General features: G+C 35.5%; 1 protein-coding gene across 2 annotated transcripts in view; it reads right to left on the reverse strand.

Annotated features, from left to right (window-relative positions):
* MAN1 (LEM domain-containing inner nuclear membrane protein MAN1) overlaps positions 1 to 8,900 on the reverse strand; it is a 29,264-nt gene extending 20,364 nt beyond the window's left edge. For both annotated transcript variants that reach the window (XM_071593496.1, XM_071593495.1), the window contains exons 1-6: positions 7,977 to 8,900; positions 7,639 to 7,774; positions 7,514 to 7,557; positions 5,895 to 6,089; positions 5,223 to 5,448; positions 789 to 1,022 (exon numbers count right to left, since the gene is read on the reverse strand). In XM_071593496.1, the coding sequence (XP_071449597.1) occupies positions 789 to 1,022; positions 5,223 to 5,448; positions 5,895 to 6,089; positions 7,514 to 7,557; positions 7,639 to 7,774; positions 7,977 to 8,900 (1,759 nt within the window). The remainder of the gene's footprint in view (positions 1 to 788; positions 1,023 to 5,222; positions 5,449 to 5,894; positions 6,090 to 7,513; positions 7,558 to 7,638; positions 7,775 to 7,976) is intronic.
* Positions 8,901 to 18,825: the final 9,925 nt, after the last annotated feature.

Genomic DNA, 18,825 nt, shown 5'->3' on the forward strand with positions numbered 1-18,825 from the left:
CTTTCTATTAGTACAAGTTTCAATATTCTTCCCCTTTACCACAGAATGCAAGCTATCGTCAATCAATGTTCTTTCTACTATCATACTAAGTTCAAGATGCTTATGTAAGTAAACAGTGAGAAAGTTCTTAATTGTCTTGTGAGAATTTCTCAATTGTTTATCTATACAGTTTTCAATATCAAACTACTGCATGAGAGTAGCGTATTTGATTGCAGAGGACATTGCAATTAGATGCATATGGTCCCTAAAAGTCAGAGCTTAAGATTATTTCCAATCCAAGTGACAAACTACAAATCTCATAACTGTATACTCTTAGGGATAGAGCATAGCTATTAATAGATAAGCCGTGAAGTATTATGAGTACTTGAGTTATGACAGAGGAGCAAGAAACTAATAACATTGAGCAGGACTAAAAAACTATTATCTCCAAACATGCTTTAAGCTAACAGAGAGACTTTAATTCAAAATTCAACTGAAGAGTAAAAAACGAACTTTTCTTCAGTAGTCTAAAAAATTTTATACACACATGACAACTACTTTTTACTCATTTTTTTCCCTAAGAACACCTCAATTTGTAAATCATCATTGGCTTACAATAAAGACAGATAATATTTCATTTTAAAAACATCTTAGCCATTAATATTATGTGTGATTTTTGTCTTACGAGGAAAAGTTTATTTTTTTGCTTTTTAGTGGATTTTAAAATAAGAGCATGTTTTTATCACATTCTTGAAATCATGTGATTTTTACTTTCCATTCTGTAATTTTTCTGAACTTTATGTACTTACTCTGCCTTTCTGATGGAGGAATCAGTTGGTCCCTTACATGATTTATGGCAAGATAAGCACCCTCTCCACTAGCACTTCCATCTGCACCACTTCCCAAAGAAGCCTGGTGCTGCTGGTGAGCAGAAAGGAGAGTTATAGCCTGCTCCACCAACCGATAGACCTCCTTTTGGTGGCGCTCTTTACGTCGAAGATGCCATGAAATGCCAACTTGGCACCACCAAAGAGTGAAAAAACCTGAAATGTCAAATAGATTGTTATATCAATTATCATAATCACAGAAAGACAAAAATTTATCACTAGAAACTTTTTCGAAAACAAGTTAATATCAGTCAATAAATCTTTATAAGTGAGAATGTATATGTGTCTATTACAGAGCACTATAAGGGCACTATATAGTTTACAATTTTAGGCTTCACTTCATGGAATTGCTTGGTGTCTATATTAAAAGTGTTTGTAATTTTCCACAGACCTTATTTCACAGTGCAATGCATTTCACAAACTTTCAGCATCATTTAGCTGAAAAAGCCACAACCAACAACATTGAAGTCTCAGAAAACTCCCCCTCCATCTTCAACTTCCCTGTCTCCTCTGTCCAATACCAACAGCTGTGTGTATCACTTGTACCTGATGATGCCACAAGCCGGTGAAATGCATTATACGCTGAAATAAAGTCTGTGCAAAATTACTAACTCTTTTAATATGGACCTTTAAGGCCAGTTTATTTTTATTTAGATATGAATCTGCTTAGACAGTCAGGGTCATCTAGAACATATTCTAGGTGTCCCCAAATGTCTAGGCACCTGTGCACATCCTGGTATCTATTGCACTCACGTCAGGGCATATCACATACGAAGAAGGTAGTCATACACATTAAGAGGTATGTGTGAGTCAAGAGTTGTCTACTATATTCCTCATCATGTGGCAATGCCCTGGTCCATCCCAATACTCCTGGGGGCAATACATATGCCATGGGCTTAAATGCATTAAGCCCATTAAACCCATTGAACTAACATGGACTGTGATTGTTGGTTTTCAATAGATCTCGAACTAGTATTTTATATTATTCAAGATGATGGTTATGTACAAAAAAATGGAAGACACCTCATTCTTTTTCTAAGGTAAAATGAATACTTTTATGGTGGATAGAAGGAAAAATGGAAGCAGATATCCCACAAAGAACACCAAGAGTTAAGTACATAGGACAAATTAATAATGGTGTTTAACAGAAAAGCTATCGGGGATGAGGGAGTTAACACTAAATATAAAAAAACAACATGCTATTTTGCTTAAAAGAATTACATTGTCAGTGAGTTTCAAAAGAATATCTTCAATTATTTTTTAGTTTTTTAAATAACCGATTTCATCAGTTTTGATTCTTGAGAAAGAGATCAGATAGTAAACTAAAATTTTACTTATACTGTATTTTGGGGGTAAAATCACTGGATTGTATACTGTAAAATGGAATTCTTTCCGTATGCTAGACTGCGACATGGAGCCCCAACTTATAAAACCACAAGATGGCAGGATATTATTATTTCTATATAGCTGAGCATAGTGACCGCATGGAAAATATAACCTCTAGCTTGAGACCTGATCTCTCAAGATCTTAAGATCCAGTAATTTTTTATGCCATAGTCACCATTAGGTGTTTTCTATTTTCAGTAGACTAACAGTAAAAAATAAATATACAAAATATTAAATAAATATAAATGAAATACCAGCTCATTCTAATTATGAATTTCACATGAAAACAGTTTTAGATGTGTAACATTTACTAGTTACATGGAAATTAAATGATGCTCTTACTAGGACATCTTTGACCAATGAAATTTGCAGGGCATAAGTATGAACTCAACAATAAATTCTTATAAATAAAAGTGGATTAGAATGCTGCCCCTAATTATAACTTTGTTAAATACTGTAAAGACAGGTAAATAGTTTAAATTAAACAATTTCTAAGCACATATAATCAATACCGATACTTTGGGTCACTTTCGCTTGACGTGTAAACAAGCCTTTTCACCAATATAATAACACTACAATAACTTATCTGACCAGCACAAATGATTTAATCGACTACACCAAAAGATTAGTAAATACAAACTGCCACAATGGTTGCTACTGTAGATACAGATAATTACATCATCGCTAAATATTTCAAAAATTAAATTCTACATTTACATGGAAACTAGACGTCTTCAGGGTGATCTCTACAGCTTTTAATCAACTTACTAGTTATCTAGTTAAGGCAGCACCATTTTTATTTTATGCAATGAAAACTTTTTGTCATCTAATGCACATTTATTTTATTAGGTGATCTAAGGGTTAAGGTAGGGTTTGGATGAACAAAACTACCAAATATTTCCCAATGTACAACAAGTCCCTCTTCATCTCTGGGTACTTCCTTCATCCCAACCAACATCCCTATTCTATCCTGGCCCTTTCCTCCTTTGCCTAACATTCACCCCTCTATTACACTCCTCAACATCCCACTGCTGATCAATATGCTTTTCATCCATTTTTCCTGCCTCATCATGACTTCCCCAAACAATCCCCTCTCCTCCCCTACCATACCGAGCACTTCCTTGTTTGTTTTCCTTTCAGTCCATTTCACCTACTCCAACCTTCTCCACAATTAAATTTCAAAAGCCTCCTATATACATGGACACTCCTGCTTCAGTGACCATTTTTCTGCATCAATGTTTTGACAAGCCTTTTCTTAACATCCTTACTCAATGCCCCCATCATCAACTGCCTCCTCATGAAATCCTCTTTGCCTAATGCAATTCTTCTTACGTCCCAATTAGTTTGACCATTTTGGTCCATAACAGCAAACCTAACTGATTTTACGAATTCCCCACCAAAGTTCATTCCTACCTCCAGTTCTTCCCATGCCTCTCTAATCCTTTCCTCAACATTTAGGTTGAACAGCACCTGTGATAATGGACAACTCTGCCTTACACCTTTTCCTAAAACTGCTCAATCGGACTTTCCGTCCCCCATTCACATCTGAGAAGTTTGACACATGTAGAAATTGCAGAGTAGCCTCATTTCCCTCCAATCTACACCTGTTTTCTGTGATATACTCATTAGTTTTTCACAATTCACTCTATCAAATGCCTTTTTGGAATCTACGAAACAGGCAAATACGTCCTGATTGTATTCTATATTCCTCTTGATTAGCGATCTCATTTCTGCAATGGCTTCACGGATGCATCTTCCCTTCCTAAACCCAAACTGATCATCTCCTAAGTAATCATTTGCCCTGCTCTCCATCTTTTTGTAGATGATCTTGATATCAACTTTAGCTACATGGGAAATCAAACTTATTGTTCAGTAATACATATATACTAGAATAATTTCTTACACATGATACTAATTCTCATTGATTTTACCTTCTCTCGTTTGGTTGAGGTATCTCTCAGGCATTATTTATAATGAGAAATTTTTAAATCCTTCAAAATTTTCAAGATTAACTTATTTCATGCTGTGATATAATATCTTCCTTAATTTGTAAAATATAATCTCTGCAGATGTGGATATCATTTCAAAAATGCTAATTTATCATGATGGACACTTATTTTACAAATAATCATTCCAGATTCTCAAGAAAGGGAGGAATTTTTTTTCCAAAACCAATTGCTCTAAGATGATGTCTGAAGAAACAAATTCATTACATTTTAGGGATAGTTTTTTTAAGCATTAAACTATAACAGGGAAAAAATAGTTCTTTTATTGAAAAACTGGTAGTCTTTTAAGAAATATTAAATGCAAAATTTGTGTGTGGTGGAATTCAATTTTTTTCAAAGCTGTAAATTAAAACACAGGGGCGGACTATATGCAGACAAATGCAGTTAATAGAGGGTTTGTAAATTAAAAAGCGGTAAAAATATAGAAGGTAAACAAGCATAAGTACTTGGCAGTTTGGAATATCCTATTGGAAGATATAAGGCTGGAACACTCATTTTCCTAATAATGCAAGATTACATAGGAAGTGTATACCATCTTTTCAGTTGCAATGCAAACCACAGTATCTCCACACATAGTCCTGTGAAGTAATTCCATAAGATTTTGAACTCCTCATTAATAATTGATCGATTCAATAGGTAAAGAAGGCAAAATTTCATCCAAAAAACATTAACCTAAAAATCAACACCAATAAAGGCATATTCAGTAATGATTGCTATCCACAGTGAGAGCTAGGAATTTGACAGTTTCTCACCACGACAAATGCAATCGATCATACCAAAATTTGAAACTTGCCAGGAAAGATCAATCTTTTATGGTGACTATTAGCCAATAAAAAATTATTGTAATTTGTTGAAATTTAGCTTTGGCATAATTAAAAATCATTACTATTGATTGAAAAAAATGCATATCCTAGGTGGTTGAAAATTGTTTTAAAGTTTGAATTACAAAGAAAAATACACTCACCTCCACCAACAGCTAATGCAGAAATTATCAGCCCAACCGCTTTCAACCAGAGCACACACCCCCAGGAGAGGGTTGGCTCTGGAACAACATAGTATTCCTCAGCGTCCAGACCGAGAGAGATTGCATCAGCAGCCGAGATTACTTTCACTCCCCACTTTGGATTCCTCTGTATTATGATTTTAAGGTTCTTCAGGCATTTGTCGATCTTTTGAATACCTCTGTCATCCTATGTTAAAATTAATGTTGATATTAATTTAATGAATCATCTCAAATGGCAATAATAAACAATGGCTCAAAATTAACACAATTACAGATGTTTTCAAAAGTTTAATTCCCATATGGATGAAACTTAGTTTTTAATGAATTTACTTAAAATTCAGGACAGCATTACCACAATTTAAGCCCAGCAAAATATTATTTAGCTTTCAAGTATATTTACATAATACTAAAAAAAATTAAGAGGTTCCAGGATAATAATTCCATAACTTCATTAACGGAAGATTTTGATTCAGCCACTGAATCTCAACATGAATTCAAATTAGGTTCCATTATTCTAATGACATTTCATGTAAAAAAAAGGTGCTCCAATATGATCTTAAACTTGGTTTCTTCCATTTAAAATTAAGAAAAAATGTTCAGAGCCTCCCATGAAATTAACTACTTTAAACTTACCAAGCAAACATCTTTCATATAAGCAAGATGTTCCACAACTTTGGAATGTGACATAACAGCTGCATTGACAGACTGACTACCCCCAAACCAACCAACATCACATTGTGCTTTGGCAGCTTTTTCTTCAAGCCATGGTTGAAGTAGTCGAAATAACTCAAGAGCAGGTTGTAAAAAAATTCTATCCACACAATTTTCCTGTATAATACAAAAAATTCTGAAATGTACTTCAGGTTGAGGAATTTCTGATTTTTTAATTCAAGAGTTCCAATTATGAAAAATATAGTTTTCATCCATGTATATTTGACACCATTATACTACCTGCCATTGCCTAATAATTATCCAAATAAAATTTTTTTAATATAAAAACATGCTTGCATTTTTTTTCAATTTTACTCAGTCAGAATATATTACAATAACCGAATCCCCCATACAAAAAGCAATATGGGGCTGGAGCCTTGTATCAAAACTGTGACAAATACAGGATATTTTAATTTCACGAACATCATACTTTGATAAATGCACTTTATTAGCCCAAATTCCATATTATTACAAAATTAGATTAAAACATAAAAAGCCAGCATAAAAAATGTATCAAATATACCAAGCAATGAAAGCTTAATTCTTCCACATGTCATTGTAAAAATTCCTTTACAAAATCTATCCTATAAATACCATTTGCAAATTTGACCTTGATTACTTATTAACTCTAGACAAATTGAAATATTTTAAAATTAAACACTTGATCCTTGACCACATCTTGCAAACATACTTCCACCATACACCAACAAAATGATTTACAATATTTTGGAAACATTTTCATTGTTTTGTTCATAAAAGTTAAAATTCATTACATTTTCTGGTTAATGCTGAGTACAATAATTGGTGAATGGCAGAGTAATAGTTAAATAAACACATTCCAATTATATGATTCTACAGTGATACACAACTAAACAACTGAAGTCTGCATTAACAAGTCATCGCCATGGTGTATTCTTTCTTATCAGCAGGTATTCCATGAACAAAGCACTTTAAAATGGCTACACAACACTACAAGCGAAAAGCATTTCTTCCAAAGTACACATGATTATCCTTCCCTGTTATTTTAAACCAGTCAGGATCAGGGGATTCAACAATGATACTTTAGAATTAATTTAAAAATCTATGGCAAAAGTAAATAAAACATGATCATCTCCAGCATAAAAAGGATGCAATGGGCCATACTCTAATTTGATATAACCAATGTATGGAACCTTCTTCAGAGGTATAAACGTATAGCTTCATTCCATCAAGGGGTAATTGGACTACACTGCAGAAGAATAACAAATAAATTTCATTATAAAAATAAAAAAAAATAATTATTAAAGGGTGGTAGACAAGGGAACAAATAAATCCCCTGAAATATTAAAATCAATAAAAAATGAAATGGTAAATAAAATAGGTTAGTTCGGATGCTTAAATGATATTTAATTTTATGTAATACTGGCACGCATGTACCATACATTAATCTTCAAAAACCTCAACAGATCTAAGATTAATTTAATAACGTTTGATAGAACATGCAGTAAGCTAAAACTACCTGATGATGTAAACATTTAATTTTCAATTTTGTTTCCACTCACCTGAGGTGCATTAGGATTATCACTGCACAGCGGATAATTATTATCTGAAAAATTTAAAAGATGAGTTAAAATGACCGAATAATAAAATCACGACAGAAATGTTCATACATATAAATTTCAAATACCTTGCGTGTTCACATCCCGGCTCACAGCATCTAATGCGCTTGAAATGGATGAATCCTTGTATCTCACACTCATATAGGTCACTCCAATTGCCAAAAAGAATAGAGCCGCCACTACCACCAATACCATTGACACAGACTGCAAAAGCAAGAGCATTCGATATTAAAGCATCCCGTTAGCTTATTCGCCCAAATCCAGTGCGATATTTTCTTGTCTTATTTCTTTGTACTAAAATACAGATTTAATACTGAGCACACAAATATAGCGGTTTAATTTCAAAATAATTCTCACATAAATAGTTTTTATGCATTAAAATATATTAACCATGCATCATAAGTACCTGAGAATCCCAAAATTTCTTCTCCTCTTCAACAGGAGCTGCAGCAGTCCCAAATTGAGTTGATATCATAGGCACAGCTCTTTGCTTGTTGGATACTGAAAAGGGCGACAGGGGGTGACTTGATGGCAGTGATGTAGAAGGACTTGAGGGGCTGGACACTTTATGAGTAGTGAAAGAAGAAGTAAAGCTGTGATGTCCATTCGGTGTATACGGACGACTATCAGATTTTGTAGGCTGTCTCCTTCGTGGCTCATACGTATTCGATACGTTTGTGCGTTCTGTTGAAAATCCAAGCCTGGATGATACTGAGCTTAGATAACTTCGACTGCTACTAACATTTCCATCGGAAAAGTCAGTTACCGGTTCTTCACCAGCTACGTCCGAATCTGAACCCGTTTCAAAGCCATCTCTCCTCAGGGAAGTCCTGCCCTCGGCGAAAGAATCATTAGTTAACCGGGTAGATCGCCTATTTCTTGATCCCGAAGAGCCAAGATTGGAATCGTATGAGGCTGGCGATATAGTAGTGGTATTTCGTGTCTTCAAAGCAGAGTCCCGCTGACCTCCATCAGAAATGTCATGAGAATTGGCGTCGCTTCTTGAGGATGTTTTTGATGAACTAACATTATGTTTAACTCCTGTAGATTTGCGTCTTGATGAAGAGCGGGGGCTTGTTTTTGAAACCGGGGGAGGCATGGTTAACGAGTCTTCGTCCGCTTCACTTTCCTCCTCTCCGGAGCTAAACCGGGAGAGGCTTCCTCTACTTTTCTTCCCTGGTACTTCATCGCTGGATTGCTTTTCTAAAAACTGTTTCAGCTTTTTAAATAAGATTTTCCTTGTTGTATCTGTTACCGGGCCCACAGGATAGCCAAATTCCGACAATTTTCTTCTTAACTCACCGTCGGACAACGTTTCCAACGACGCCATTTTAAACAATTGTCAAGTGAAGCACTGTCAGATGCTCAGATCTAAAATTTTATTTCTTAATTTTTAACGTGTAAAACTTAATTTTAAATTCAAATTTAATTTATTAATGCAAAATTCCAGATTATTATAAGGAAATATAAAGTTTTGAAAAGAAAAGGTTGCTTTGAAAATAGCGATTGTGGGGTTTGGTGACGGTCTTTCGTTTCTTTAGATCCGTTCTTTGAGTTCTCGTTCACTGATTATAACCGCGGAGATTGCGATATACCAGTCAGGGGTAACGACTTAAAAGATTCGTTCTACTGGTGCTCTTAATTCTGTGCGAAGATGGTCATATCAACATTCACTGCACCATATCCACCCTAAGCTATGCTCTAGGTTCTATCAGAAATCATATTACTTAGGGAAGGGCAACTTTACAATCTGAAAAAGAAGAGTAATGCGTTTTGGGAATGACCGTTAATCGTTCAAGGATGTTGGCATAAGTTTTAGGCCTCCTTTTATACAAAGCTCTTTGAGATGTTTCCTTCTACCTTATTCCCTCCGTATTTCCGTTAATTTCATTTTGTCAGATTTTATTCATAAAGAGGACTATTAAGTATTCCATGTGCGTTGGATTATATGCATTTGCAATCAAATTTTCCGTTATTTCCAAACTTTTGCCATTTCCAACAACGTAAATTTTTCATTAGATTTGTGTGTCAATGCATACAAATGGGACTAAGGTGTGGAAATTTTTACTGATCTGAAAATAAGACTTCATGAATACTGAAGGAATGTCTTGTAAATTAGGTAACAATAATATTTTGTTTCGATTATACGGAATATATTCTAGAGTCTAAATTCAAGAGCTTGTCAAGTTTTATATCCTTGAAATTCTATGAAACTCGTTAACAAAATTTTCAAAAATTAAGAGTCGTTCATTCAGCAGACTCGTTCGTGTGAATGATTTGAGTGCGATTTTGAGAATTATGGCTGATCTTTCAAAAATTTTGAAATGAGAATTATTATTTTGTTAAACCTGTGTTTGGTTGTAATTTCTTTGCCAACCCCGGCATAAAGTACGGGGCGCATGAGGGTATGCGTGCTACAAGATTGCATTTTTAATTTAAATGTCAACCTGAAGCATTCAAGGATATTCGTGGGGGTTGGTATTGCATTGCTCCGGCTTGGTGGGAGGAAAAAACTATTCGAAAAGGCTTCTGAACGAGAAGGAAAAGGGGGATGGGATGGACATATAAATATATCTCCAAGATAATTCCTTGCCATACCACTGATTGCGTAAAACACATTGATTAATTCACGAAACTATGTTAAAGATAGTTCTCTGAATATTTTTGCCTCACTGCATCTCTGGAGGCAAACAAAATGTGACATAAAAGCTCTAGAGCCCATGCATTTCACATTACGGCGAAAATTTACTCTTCACTACTGATAAAAATTCTTACCAGTAAGACTGCAGCATGCTATCTAAATATAATGTTAATAACTGATTTTGTAAACAAAAGGCAAGGGAAGAAGATGCCATTGAGTCCCTCGAAACAATTTTACTGAAGATTAATTTTAAGCTCTCCTAAATCTTTCATTTAGCCTTAGAAGAAATTCTAATTTCATGTTACAAGAGACGGCGGGGAATTCAGATTTTGCACTGATTCAGGCAGAATTTTAATATTAAATAATTAAAATAGTGGCATGGTTTCGCGGCTTAATTGCCCAAATATAAAATATAATTTCAATTTTTTAGTGTTTAATGAGGTGTCCGACAACTTTTCCTATCCCTTTCTTAATGCTCAATTCCGTTACAGGTTAATTTTTATTGCCAATGGGTCAGTTCAGAAAAGTTGAAAACCTCATTCGTGCAGATAGGATATGCTACAATGTAATTAGCAGGAGAGGGGTTTAATTTTGAAATGAGAAAGGGTTAATATTCTAATTAAGGATTTGGCTAAAGGTTACAATATAGGATACAATTTGGTAATGGAAATAGTTGAATACTGACGGGTGAAATAACTGTGGCAACCAGATAATTTTATAATTCTGTGTTTTTGAGTTTTGTACTGGATACAGTGGAAAAGCAACTATCAAATGGAAGATTGTTGAAGAGTACATGTTTTTTGGGACTGAAAAGTGCAAGGAAGATGTTCTATGGATGTTAATACCATTGGAAAGGGAGTGGAAGTTTCTCCTACATTAAAAGAGGGGCACATGTTACACTATTGTATCTGTACCAAGTTTTTAGAAGCACAGGTTCCTTGTAATAAGATTGAAAGTGGACTGGGACTGTTTAGCCAGGTGAAAACGGAAAAGGAGTGGGTGTCCTTCGGGTTTCAGAAGAGAGAGTATCTTGTGGAGGGCAGTGGTGATGCAGAATGCTGTGAAGGCTGTCACCTGTAGTAGATATAGGGGCATTTAGAAGCAAGGTTTGAGATGAGATGGCTGTCCTGAATGACGGCAATGGTTCTATATATATGCTGAAAAATATCTTTCAACTCCAAAACTCATGGGCACAATCCACCAGTAGCCTGACAACATTATGATTTAGAATGTTACAACCATATTTTTGAGAAGAACTGGGATGATAAATGATGTTGGAACGTGTGTCCTCAAAAACTTACATAGAAGGATACATAGACATCTATCAATAATGAATACCCAAATAATCTTATAATATAGAATGACCTTTATTCTTTGATGGGCAGAAATACACTGCTAAATATTTCATTCAAATGTAAATCTAAAAAATATATGTTGTATGTGCACAGAAAATTTAAAAAACAACACTTGAAAAGTTTAAAATATTCATCAATATAATAAAATTGGTGAGAAAATTTTGCAACTGAAAACTATCACGACAAACTTTTTTTCCTAACCCATTAATGTCAAAGTATCCAGTCCTGCATTCTACATTCCTCTCTCCTTTCTCTTTCCACAGCCTATTATTTATCACTTCTGCCAAATACCGTCCCCTTCTTTCATTTGCCACTGATACTCTTTCACTTCACAGCGCAACCCTCTCACACACACACACACGTCACTTAATGCAAGGATGGTTGAATACTTCACAAAAACATCATTTAAAGCATTTCCCATGAATCAACAATTTTGCTAATTAGGATTAATGTAGAAGGTGTAGTTTGGGCACATGGCTGATGATGAGATTCTCTTGTTTCATGTGTTGCATTAAATTAGTTTGATATCCCCCCAATCATATCACCAGAAGTGTATCAGCAGCAGTATATATGCCACTTCCTATCGGCAATCCAATCATCTTCCACAAACATTCTGCCAACACAAAATTCAAATTGTTTTTTTTATTTTGACATTTGCTCTCAACAAATGCAATCATTCTCCCTAGTCTCCTAAATAAGCAATACTACCTCTAATTTTGGATTTAGTTGTTTTCAATTTCATTCTTGCCAGTGAGCACCTCATTTCAGGTATTTAGAGCACTCTGCTGGTCTATCAGCCATCATTATTAGTGATTGTCTTCCAGTTGATGGGGGCTCTTAATGGACATAACAACAAACATAACATTCCCAACACTTGCCTGATGTGACACTAAAGAGTGTAACACCCTCCACTAAAATACACTATTTTGCCGTTTGGTGAATTTCTTCCTCCCATCATTCTATCCAACATGTCTATTATTTTCCTCCCTCTGCCAGGATTTGGAAATATTCTCCCAATATCAGATTAAAATTCCATTATTATTATTATAAGGTAACCTACCGGTTAAGGTAGGTTTTTGGATGGGCATAATTACTAATTAAATAATTTGTGACCCCTAACAAACACAACATCCTACTCTACATCAGGTCCCTCTTCAGCTCTGAGTACTTTCTTCCTCCCTTCATCCCGTTCAACATCCCTATCCTGTTCCTACTCTTACCTCGTTTGCCTAACATTCTCCCCTCTATCACAGTCTTCAACATCCCACTGCTAGCCAATACCCCCTTCATCCACTTTTCTTGCTTCAATAGGATTTCTCCCAAAAAACCACTGTCCTCGCCCACCATACCAAGCACTTCCTCATTTGTTTTCTTCTCTGTCTATTTCACCTTCTCCATTCTTCTCCACAGCCACATTTCAAAAGCCTCCAGTCTACGTCTATCCTCCTGCTTCAATGACCACGTTTCCGTGTCGTACATAGCTACGCTCCATATCAAAGTTTTTACGAGGCTTTTCTTACTTAATGTAATTCCATGCATCCATTTTTCCTGCTATCTATGAACTTACAGCAACCCTCTTTCCTTCTCTTCCACATCCAGTGCTTCTTTATGTTTTTCTTTCCTACCATTGGACTTCTAACATTTTTCTGGTTAAAGGTAAATCAGAGATCTTAAATCCAGCCTGGCCCTAAAGCCTTAACCACAAATTCAGAGTCATAGAAAATCACACTCAATATCAAATTCTTTGCTCTTTTCTTCTTTACCTCTTTACTTAAGGGTCGTAAAAGCAACTCCCTCCTCTTTATAAAAGCTTCTTTATCCAATGCTTTCTTCATTCAATGACTTTTACTGCTTCACTCACCCTCATCTCAAAAATGTACTTCTTAAATCGATAAAATAAATAAAATTAAATGTGCTAGTTTATTATTGAGTAATCTACTGGTAGGTTTTGGATGGACACAACTACCAAATGAATATTTTGTGACTCCTAACAAAACAATATCCAGCAACCTAATCTGCATTAAGTCCCTCTTCATCTCTGTGTACTTCCTCCCTTCATCCTGTCCAACATCCCTATCCTGTTCCTGCCCTTTCCCCGTGCCCTGCCCAATGTTAAGCTTAGCTTTTCCTTTCTGGAAAATTGCATAGTCTTTGTTTTATTTATATTGAGTCTCATCCCATATCTATTGCACTCAATTTCCAATTCATTTAGCAATGCTTGCAACCTCTTTGCTGAGTGACAACCTAGAGCTCGGTCATCAGCAAACCTAACTGATGTGATGAGTTCCCCTCTGACTTTCATTCCTACCTCCAGTTCTGCCCATGGCTTTCTAATCCTTTCCTTCACACATACGTTAAACAGCACCGGTGATAATGGACAACTCTGCCTTGCACCTCTTCCTAACACTACCCATTTGGACTTTCCATCCCTCACTCACACCTGAGAAGTGTGAGACATATATAATTTGCGAATTAGCCTCCTGTCTCTCCAAGCTTCTCCAATTTTCTGCTCTTCATCCTTTTATGGATGATACTTAGAACCACTTCAGCTGTATGGGAAATCAAACTTATTTTTATGTAGTCCTCACATGATATTGCCTTTATGTTTTTTGGAATAAGAACTAACACATCTCACTAAGTCTTCCAGCCAGATTCCTTCCTCAAAGATGCTACGAATCAGTGCATATGGACTCTTCCTCCCACATTTTCCTAAACCATTTAGAATTTCTGCAGGAATGTTCTCGACCGCCACAGCCTTATCTGATTTCATCTCCCTTAATACCCTCGAGTAGGTCTGGATCCAAGCTATCTTCATCTACGTCATGTTCTCTTTCTATTGTTGGGCTAAGTTCTTAACCACAGAGTTCTTCTATATATTCCTTCCATCTCTCTTGGATCATTTCTGTGTCAACTATTATCTTACCTGCCTTATCTCTGTTAGCACAGATCTTTCCTTCTTACTTCCTGATAGTGTTTTAACCCTGTATAGCGCACCAATTGAATTGTACCCTTCCTCTTGGAAACAGTCCAAGTTCCTATTCTAACTAATTTGGTATTCTTCTGTGTCTTCTGTTCTGATGTTTTCGGTTTTGCTTTGCAAGGTTTTATTTTGAGTTTAATGTATGTGTGTGTGTGTGTGTGTGTGTGTGTATATATATATATATATATATATATATATATATATATATATATATATATATATATATATATACACACACATACACACATACATTATACCCAAAATAAAACCTTGATTTCTTGAGATGGCGACCAAGGGAGCCTTGCTTTCCCCGCTGCTGGGCACGACACACGACCAATTTGGCCGACTCTAATAGTTGCCAGGACTCATATTCTCTATACTGTCCATCATTATATCATTGGGAATGATAATTGAGGTAGTTCCCTGTTGCCTTTCTCAATAGTTTTTTCAATATGGCACCATCACTTAGTGGCTGCCCCACTGGGGTCAGATGCCTCTGCAGCTGCCTCACAGAGGAACAGACGCTGCATGGACTACCTTTCGTCTGACTCCTAATCCTAAACCTATCTGGCTTGGGTGACCCCACCAGAAGCAAATATCATTGCTCCTGTCAGCATAGCTCTAGGGATCATTGGAATGCAAAAGCCCTTCCACCACGTCAAGATTGAAGTCCATGGGAGGGTGTGCTAGTTAAGCTTTCCTATATTAAGGCTGTTTATCCTAGCTGTTCAGCTTACCTTGTTCTTCAAATTCTCATTAGCTTCCTTTTTTTCTCATGATTTGCATTTCTTACATTGATATTATCTTCTCAGCAATGATTGCAGTTCCTTTGCCTGGCTAACTAAATTTTGTTCATTCACAAAGTCGATGTAATAATTTCCACCTGCTTTAATTCCTGCTTCCAAGTATTTCCATTCCTTTTTTAATCACTTCCTCCTCATATTTAGCAAAGGGCAATTGAGATAATATAGAAATGAGTCTCATCCCAGGCCTTTCACTGACCATCCTGATTCACCATCCACTAACTTATGAAGAATGCCTAGGTTTCAGCTAAATTGCCTCTTTGTCCAGCCACACCTAACTTCTACAATACAAATTCTTATACAGGTATATTCTTTGAGTGAGCTCACTTTACTTTGTCCTTTTTGAGATACAATCCTCAAAGCAAGTAAATACCATCACCCTGGTTGTATACTATTTCTCTCTGTTAGTGACCTCATTTTTTCTATGCACGAATATCCTTTCTAAAGCCAAGTTTTCCTTATGTTATCATTTTACATTTTTTTCATTCCCTGCTGATGATTAATGAGTATAATATGAAACTTATAGTCTCATAGATTTCACATATTGTGTCCTTATTTTTTTTAAAGGGGGTGAATACTGATCAAATTAAGTCTTCGGGCTGAATTCCTCCATAAAGATAATAAAAAGCTGCCCATAAATACTCTTCCTTCCAAATTTTCCGAACAACTTGAATGATTCTCCAAACCATTCTTTGATTTCATTCCCTTTGAATCCTTCTCTATCTTGCAATCAAGTATACCTTGATATATTCCAAGTGAATTTTATACTTTTTACAATTTTGGTGGCCTTGTTTCACCAGCTTCGGTACATATCTATGTTATAATGCATTATTGTTTTGTAATATAGTTAGATTATCCTTTTTCATCTACCATACTACCATGATTGTTATAGTATGTAATAAGTTTGCGATAATCTTTTTACTTGCCCTATACTTATGTGTCAAAAATCCTATTCAGCCAATAACTTATTATGATAAGCTATCTTATTTTCATAGCATCTTCCCTTCTCGGTTTAAACATTTTTCTCCTCTTCTGATACCTCTCAATCCTTGCATCCTTTTCTCAAGCCTCTCGGGAACGATGCACTCGCGGACAATTGCCTAACATCCTACTACCCATGGGTTGGTTGAATGACTTCACTGGATATAAAGTGACATCCACTACTGCAAATAAACCTAGTTGTTTTTGAGAGTATGGCAATATCTTTTTGTTATTTCAGTCACCAAAGTCAACCCCCATACATATACATGCTGCTTTTCCCCTTTGTCAAATGGTCTCATTCCAGAACCTCTTTTAGTGTATAAAATATATTATGAATTTGTCATGCACTCAATTTACTTTTAAACATTAACCAGAGGCTCATTTTGTGCTTCAAACAGCAATTTGTTGAAAAAGTCTACAATCATTATATGATGCTGGTTCATTGTTTTCTTAAGCCTGCAGAAAGACGAGTCAGTGTATTAACTCTTTCTCACATTGTATTTGCAGATATCATTCATCCGACTACAATTAACTTTTTGTGTGCTGACCAATATTTCTGGAATGTAAAACTTTATCAAAGCTATATCTTTTTACTATGATGAATGATTAGTTGATCTGGAATCAGAAAAAAATACTTTCAACTTTTTTCTCTTATACCCACTATCCAGTTTTTCCATTCTTCAATCTCATTTTCAATTTGTATCAGCTTAGTAGCATTCATTGTCATTACACATTTTTTCTTCCCTCTCAGAATCTTTCACTGTCATAAAAATATTAAAAATTGAAAAAGAATAGAGAAGTATATTTGCATCTCCCTTTTCATAAAAACATTTCCAGCAGGTAACCCCAGGAGCCTGCATGTATCTAGAAAACATCTAAAGAGGAAGGGAGGCTTTTATATATGAACAAAAATAATTTTCTAAGCTCTTTCTTCCAATGAAAGTTGAAAATTATGTTCAATTTGAAAATAATTATTTTGATTAAGAGACTACAATGCACCTAAAATTTTAATAATATGAGGGTAAGTCAATAATACATTGCAAACATCAGATTACCAAACTCAGGAGCTGTAGTGGGCATATCATTGGGAACACTGGGAACATCCACTGCACAGTCCTGCTTTAGCCCACAGCGATTTTTAACTGTTTCGGCCCTGATTAAGGATCATTTGGGTAGCCAATTTTTTGAAAATGATGATGCTGTAGTAAAAGAGGTTACTCATAGTTCGCAAACAAGAGATTTGTTTGCTGCCAACTATCAAGTTTCTTTGATATCCCTTGAGGAATGAGAGAATGGAACACTGGCTGGATTGGGTATTCACCAGTTATTCCCTAAACATATTCAAGATGAGATTACAGGTCTGTAAATTGAATTACATCATTGCATCGAACATCCGTATTCTATTCCTTCCCCTTCCTGGTTTGCCTAACTTCCTCCCCTCTTTCATAGTCTACACAATCCAATTGTCAATCAAAATGCTCTGCATCCATCTTTTCTACCTCTTTTGGAGTTCTCCCAACAATTCTCTCTCTCTATTATACTTTGTACTTCTTTGCAGATTTTCGTAATCTGCCTATTATCCTGCTTAAAGAGACCATTTTTCCGCACCATATAAAACCACATGATTATGAGTATAAATGAGTCTTTTCTTAAAACTCTTAATCAATATTCTTGTCATATATCCCTCATTCTCATGAAAGCTCCTCTTCCTAACACAATTCTTACTTTGAATATCTTTTGGGGAAAACTTGTCAATAACTTATCCAACCATGGTTATGGCCCAACAGAGAAGATGAGAGGCAGTGCACTATATATTAATGAATAACAGAAAATAATCTTGGCAATCCCCCATGAATCCCATCAGCAGAGGAATCACCTTCATTCGTAAAAGGAAACCTCTCATATGACTCACCACTGTAGTAATTTGACACCATTCCCATCTCAACCAAAAATACAGGTAGTTACCAAATGTTTTTGCTCCACTTTGATAGAAAAATTCATCATAACTTTCATGAGTATCACTGCAAAGCAGCTCGAAAAAGTACAGGGGTAAGTCACTAAATAAATTGCAAACATCAGCAAAACAAATACAGGAGCTATTATAAACATTTCATTGGATTCCTTGGAACATCCACCATAAAGTCCCACCTTAGCCCCCAGTAGTTTTCATCTATTTGGGCCCCTAAAAAGTCATTTAGGTGGTCATCATTTTGAAAATGATGATGTTTAGTCCAAAAAGGTCACTCGTTCGCTGTGACAGCAAATGAAAGACTTCTTCAATACCGGCTAGCAAGGATTTGATATTAAACACTCTCTCAGGTGTTACTTGGTGGAAATCTTTTATGGTATATTAATTAAGACTAACTTTGCAATTTCGACTGGAGTTATTATTTTTCACTACCATGGTTTTTTCGCAAGGCAACATCATGAACATCTGATGATGTTGCCTCACAGCGAAACCATGGTTATTAAAAATAAAAAGTCCAGGGGAAATT

Source organism: Hetaerina americana, unplaced genomic scaffold (genome assembly GCF_022747635.1).
Source record: "Hetaerina americana unplaced genomic scaffold, ioHetAmer1.1.p SCAF_6, whole genome shotgun sequence".
NCBI classification, from domain to species: domain Eukaryota; kingdom Metazoa; phylum Arthropoda; class Insecta; order Odonata; family Calopterygidae; genus Hetaerina; species Hetaerina americana.